This window comes from Gossypium arboreum, chromosome 6 (genome assembly GCF_025698485.1).
Source record: "Gossypium arboreum isolate Shixiya-1 chromosome 6, ASM2569848v2, whole genome shotgun sequence".
NCBI classification, from domain to species: Eukaryota; Viridiplantae; Streptophyta; class Magnoliopsida; order Malvales; family Malvaceae; genus Gossypium; species Gossypium arboreum.
The window spans coordinates 141,526,355-141,533,034 of NC_069075.1; the positions used below are offsets into that span (position 1 = coordinate 141,526,355).

General features: G+C 32.0%; 1 protein-coding gene across 5 annotated transcripts; it reads left to right on the forward strand.

The window, feature by feature from the left end:
* Positions 1 to 1,503: 1,503 nt before the first annotated feature.
* LOC108485472 (heat stress transcription factor B-4-like) lies at positions 1,504 to 3,739 on the forward strand. 5 transcript variants are annotated; one of them, XM_053029492.1, is made up of 3 exons: positions 1,508 to 2,008; positions 2,111 to 2,850; positions 3,410 to 3,739. In XM_053029492.1, the coding sequence occupies exons 1-2, from the start codon at positions 1,760 to 1,762 to the stop codon at positions 2,837 to 2,839; spliced, it is 978 nt and encodes a 325-aa protein (XP_052885452.1). In that variant the 5' UTR covers positions 1,508 to 1,759; the 3' UTR covers positions 2,840 to 2,850; positions 3,410 to 3,739. The 5 variants fall into 5 exon arrangements, with proteins under 5 accessions (XP_052885455.1, XP_052885452.1, XP_052885454.1 ...); XM_053029494.1 differs by having other exon boundaries at positions 3,430 to 3,739; XM_053029493.1 differs by lacking the exon at positions 3,410 to 3,739 and adding an exon at positions 3,168 to 3,302.
* Positions 3,740 to 6,680: the final 2,941 nt, after the last annotated feature.

The window sequence follows — 6,680 nt, forward strand, 5'->3', positions numbered from 1 at the left end:
TCAATTATCTTCTTTGGAAACATGCCAAATCAATCATCACTTTTCTATTTTCATGATTCGTTGAACTCTCCTGAATATATAACGTAATGTCCGACTCCACCAACAAATTATCCCTTAAGACTTGAACCACCGAGATAAACTTTTAGGTGCAATAATTGAATCAACTTAGAGACACGTAAGCAAAAGAAGAAAAGAAAAGCCAAATTTAAGATGAAAAAGGCAAAGCAAACAGAAAAATGAAAAACAATTGCAAGCAACTAGTCAGTAAAGGCAGCAGTGAACAAAGAGCATCTATATTTACATAATATATATATATATATATATATATGTTATTGTAGTTTGGAATATTACGAAAGCAAAGAGTAATGTTAAGAAGAAGAAGTCCAAAGAGAAAAAAGAAAATGGAAGAAGAAAATTAAAGAATAAGAAGAAATGTCGTCAACGACAACAGCCTTTAAAATCCCATCACGTACTTCCGTGTTGTATCCTTCGCCTTTTTTTCATATATATACATACACATATATACATATAAACATTATTATATATTAAAATTGTGTTGGCTTCGATGTTATATTAAACGACACAAGGAAAGCTACAAAATGAAAATCAAAAAGGAAATTAAAAAGAAATAAAAAGTGAAGGCTCGTTTGACGTGAAGTGAAAGTGTGAAATGCCCTTTCCTTTTCTTTTCTTTTTTATTATGCTCATGCATTAGAACATTCAAAAGGTTTCTATGGTTCTTACCATATTACCCTAATAAACTTTTACATGTAATCATTAATTTGATTATTTGTTTCATGTTTTATGGGATATGTTGTTGATTGAGATGGTAGTAAAAATCTAAAAAATTTATCTTAAATGCTCTAGACTTGAAGTTAGGCTTTGTTTTAAGTCAAAAACAATAGTAAATAAGTCATTTTTTCTAAAGCAAATTATGTTTTTGAATTGGGATTTGAATTTGAGCTAAAAGCTTTACAAACCTGTTTTTGGTTGAAATTATGTTTTTATCTTTGTTAAAGAAGTTTAGAATATCTTTTACTTTACAACATAATATTTTAAATGGACATTTTATTCTTTAAAAAATAATTTTTGACAACAATGATGAACATTAATTTTATTTACCATTGAGGTTTAAATAAGTAGATGCTCAAACCAAAATTTAATTTTAAACTAAGATTTTAATCAAGCCAAAAATTTCAACATTTACCTTTTGAAAAGTAAATTTTGATGAAATTACTTTTTATCCCTATTCAATCTTCTACTTTACAACATCATATTTAAAATAAATATTTTATCTTCTCGAAATCACTTTTTGACATCAATTGTAAACAATATCAAATTCCTCAATACACTTTTCAACTTCAATAATAAACTAATCCATTGTAAAACTTTTTCACTGTATTATTTTAACCCTAATAGTAAACTGACCTTTATTCTCAAGTCCAATGTAGTTTTAGATGCAGTTGGAGGTAAAAGGAAAGGGCCACATTGTAAATTCAGAGAAAGGCAGATTGTATGTACCCATCCCCTTATGCCTTACATTTGAAGTGGGTGTGCGCGGGATCTACTGTCAGACCATAAACATAGGAAAAGAGGTGGGTTGTAAGGGTCACGGGTTTGCCTTGAAACCCCTTTTTTTACATTCTCTCTCACTCACTGCAGATCCCAGTTTTCACATAATTAAATAGTAACAAAAACAAATCCAAAAAACCCCCCATTAAAATCTCCCCATCACCATCCTCTTCCTCTTGCCTTTTCAATGGCTTTAATGCTTGATAATTGTGAAGGCATATTACTATCACTTGACTCACACAAACCAGTACCAGCTCCATTTTTAACCAAAACTTACCAACTTGTCGACGATCCCACCACCGATCACATTGTTTCATGGGGTGAAGATGATACTACTTTTGTTGTATGGCGGCCACCCGAGTTTGCTCGTGATCTTCTTCCTAATTACTTCAAGCACAATAATTTCTCTAGCTTTGTGAGACAACTCAACACTTATGTAATAACAAAAAAACAAACTCAAACCCCTTTTCTTCTTTTTTATGTTTTGTAATGAATCTGAAGTTTTCATTGTTGTTTTTTATTTTTGGTTTTGTTTTAGGGTTTTAGGAAGATTGTACCGGATAGATGGGAATTTGCCAATGAGTACTTCAAGAAAGGTGAAAAACACTTGCTTTGTGAGATCCATAGAAGGAAAACAGCTCAGCCACAAGTGACGGCAGCGTTAAACCACTACAACCACCACCACCGTCATTTACACACACAGTCACCTATGGTTAATAATACTCATTATGGTTACTTTCCATTTCCAAGCCGAGTTAGCATTTCACCACCTGACTCAGATGAACAAACAACCAACTGGTGTGACTCACCACCGCTTTCTTCAACCACCGGCGGTGGAGGAAGCTATAACAACAGCTCGGTTACAGCTTTATCAGAAGACAATGAAAGGTTAAGAAGAAGCAACAATTTACTCATCTCTGAATTAGCACATATGAAAAAGCTTTACAATGATATCATCTACTTTGTTCAAAACCATGTTAAACCAGTCACTCCAAGTAATTCATATTCTCCTTCTTTGCTCCTTTGTTCCCCAAACCAGCACCACTTTGGGTATTATCCAAATAGTCCAACACCCCAAGTTCAAGTCTTAAATGAAGAACCAAACAACAAGAAGACAAAGCTTTTCGGTGTCCCTTTACAATCCAAGAAAAGGTTACACCCTGAATATGGTGGTTCAACGGCAGCTAACATGGAGACTCATAAACCTCGTTTGGTCTTAGAAAAAGATGATATAGGGTTGAATCTTATGCCTTCTTCTACATGTTAGCTTCTTTTTAGGTAAAATATCTTCCAATCTGTACTAAGAGTTAAAATTGCATTTTATCTCTTCTATCTAAAAAATTAGATAAATTAGTTTTTGTACATTAAATTTAAAAACAATTTGATCCTCTTAAAATTTTCATTCTTTTGTACTATTGAAAATTAGCGTAACTAATAGAGTAAACAAATAGTGACACGTGATATGTCACGTGTACTTTACGATAGTGTATAAAAATCAATTTTCAACAATAAATAAAAATAAAATTTTTAACAAAAAGATGAATTTATTTTTTATATAATTGTACACAACCTAAAAATTACTCATTTTGAATTAGAAAGAAAATGCAAACTCACTTTGGGGGGAGGGGAGAGAGACTATCTTTGTATATAAATTCAGCGCCCCTTCTTCTTCACACAAACATCAATGCAGGTGATTTGAAGTTCAAAAGGAATCTCAAAACACTTTTATCTTTGATATTTCTATTTTTCTTTAGTTTCTCATTGGTGCAATTTATTGTTCATGCTCTTGCCTATAGTTCACTCTATTCATGATTCTGATAATATATGTATGTTACAGTTTCATATACATATATACAGCTGCATTAATACAGGAGAGAGGGGGAGAGAGAGAGAAAAAAGCTGAGGAAGTCTCTGGCTATATAGCCTGCATTCATAGACAACTTCTCAAGGGATATCTCTGGTTCGTTTCCATTAATGACTGATAAGTACATCCATGCTTTAATACTAAAGAAAAGATTTCTTAGTTCATGTGCTACCTTATTTATGTATAAGTTAGAGCTTGTTGGTGGTAAAAATATCATGGAGATTCTTATATTAGAAGTTAGGTTATAATTTGTTTTTACTTAAAAATAATAAATTAATCCTTATAAATTAGATTAAATAACAAATTGATCTTTTAATAAAAAGATAATCCATTTTACTGTTAAAAGCTAGTATAATTGACGGAATAACTATACGGTTATACGTGGAGTGACACATATACCTTATGTTGATATATATAACCAGTTTTAACAATAGAAATAAATAAAATCTTTAATAGAAAGATTAATTTTCTCTTTAATCTAATCTATAGAGACTAATTTACTCATCTTTTAATAGGGAGGACAAAATACAATTCGTCTCCTAATACAAGAGCATCTATTATACTTTTATCATTATGGATTCAAATTTCACTCTACGACACGTTTAAATGCAGATGACACTTCACATATTCACTATAACAAGAATTAGGAGACAGAAAATCTTCGAAAAACAATGGCAAACATGTTGAAGGAATTAACTAATTGTGAGTGTAATTTATGAATATTATTAAAAAAAAAGTTAAGATATAACTCATAATCTCCATTATTATTATCATGGTTTGCATTTACAAAGTAAAAGGGTGAATTCAAAAAATTCCGAAAGAGTTGGATGTAATCGATGAAAGCGAAATAAAAGAGAGAAAAACAGACTAAAAATGTTGGGTTTGAAATGTTTGTATCAAAGGGGCTTCTATACTTCTGAGGACCAGAAAAACCTTTGTCTTTTCCTACTTTAAGTATGTGATCAGTGTGTTCAACACCCATCTTTGGATTCCTCTCTTTTTTCCATTAATTGCAATCTCTCTTTCCTCTTTCTCCTAGGACCCAAAACCCTTCCCAAAAACCACATTTCTTTTTGGTTAAATTCTTGTTTTGGTCCTTCTAATATGCTCAAATTTAGATTTTAGTCTTTATAATTTATGTTGGCATAATTTGGTCTTCGGTTAATGTAATTTTTATCCCTTGAATTTATTTACTAGGTCTACTTTGGTACCTATATTTTTTGGTTAAATTATGGTTTAGGTCCCTCCCTTAAATATAGAATTTAATCATTATTTTATGGTATAATTTGGCCTTGGGCTAATGTATGTTTTTACCCTTAAATTTAGCAGCTAGGTTCACTTTAATACATATACCTTTTGTCTTCCAATTTGATACTTAAATTTAGTAACTAGATCCACTTTGATACCTGAACTTAAATTTTGTGAAAGTGTAAATGTAACGCCCCCACGCCCGAAACCGTCGCCGGATTCGAGCTTGAGGAGTTACCGAACATAATTTATCAAATTAAGAACTTCAAATCTTTTGTTTCTACATTCACAGCTTTCTAGCTACTCGCGTCATAGTTACAAGAAAAATCATATCTCGAGTTACGAAACTCAAAATCAAGATCCGTAAATTTTCCCTAAATCTAGACTCATATATCTATTTACTAATTTTTTTCTAGAATTTTTTTGTTGGGCCAATTAGTACAGTTTATTAGTTAAAGTCTTCCCTGTTTCAGGGTTCGACTGCTCTAACATCTGTGTATTACGAATCAGATATCTCTCTATACAGAATTTCAATGACTACGAGGTTTATTTCTATTAAAACTAGACTCAATAAGGAATCTGTACATATAAAGAATGACTTCTAATTATTTTTTTACAATTTATTATGAATTTTTAAAGTCAGAACAGAGGATCCAGAAATCACTCTGGCCCTGTTTCACAAGGTTTCAAATATCTCATAAAGTATAATTTATATGCCTGTTTTTTTTATCCATATGAAAATAGACTCATTAAGCTTCAATTTCATAACTTGCTCATCATTTAATTCCATTTATACTATTTTTAGTGATTTTTCAAATTCATGTCATTGCTGCAGCAATATTCTGTTTTAAGGCAAATTTCATCTTTTCATGAGTTGTTATGAACTAGATAACCTATTAAACTTCCATGATATCAAACATGATCTAAATTTAACCATCACCATGACTTATCAATATCAAACATTTTCTCAACCAATCATGGCCATATCATAAAATTATTTACACAAAATAAATATATTGCTATACATGCCATACTTAAGTTTTACAAGCCATTTACCCAGATGAAAGTCCTTTGGATAGTGTGATCGAACCTTCGACCGTCCGATTCCCGAAATGGCTTGTTCAAAACTACAGTAAATAAAGAGGAGGGAGTAAGCATAAATGCTTAGTAAGTTCATATGTAAATAACATGTAACATAACAATACAAATATACCAAACAACTTTAGCATGGTATCACCAAAACATATATCATATTTCTAAACATTATTCATCATCTTACTACCTTATCGTTGTTGTATCTATTATCAACCCGAGGGTTAAGAACATACCTGTCCAAAGTTTCCATTTCACAACACTTACCAAAATGTCGCTTGCATCTTAAGTGTTCTTTCATTTCACTAGAAATTTCACCCGTTGAACACATCAGAATACAACTCGGATACACGGATAATTTGCACATAAGTGCCTCATATGTAATCAAGAAATCATGTAACCCGCCCCTAAGTGAACTCGGACTCAACTCAACGAGCTCAGGCGTTCGCATCCATAAGTGAACTCGGACTCAACTCAACAAGTTCGAATGCCTAGTTACATTTCACGAACTCGGACTCAACTCAACAAGTTCGGACATTCGCATCCATAAGTGAACTCGGACCCAACTCAACGAGTTCGGATGCTCAACCATCCTAGTGACATGTCACTTGTATCCTGATCTATTCCTAAGGTTCAAACGGGCTTTTTCCCTCGATCTCACATTTGTCGTCTTCCATGGAATATCGGAACCGATACTCGGTAGCAATTCATATGTATCAAGTAGTAAACATAATTTGCATATTACTCAACATTAACCACAAAGCATAATATTTCACGATTAAAAATCAGTGTATCATATAATTAACATCAATAACTTAAAAATAACAATTATGCTACATTATTTACACATGAACTTACCTCGTATGCGAAAATGGCTACTTTTATCGTTTCGTCCACAACTTGG

What these genes read in the sequence shown, in the direction of transcription:
- LOC108485472 (XM_053029492.1), top strand. Translation starts at nt 1,760, where the DNA reads ATGGCTTTAATGCTTGATAATTGTGAAGGCATATTACTATCACTTGAC. An exon ending in TGAGACAACTCAACACTTAT is followed by an intron (nt 2,009 to 2,110) that starts GTAATAACAAAA and finishes GTTTTGTTTTAG; the next exon opens with GGTTTTAGGAAGATTGTACC.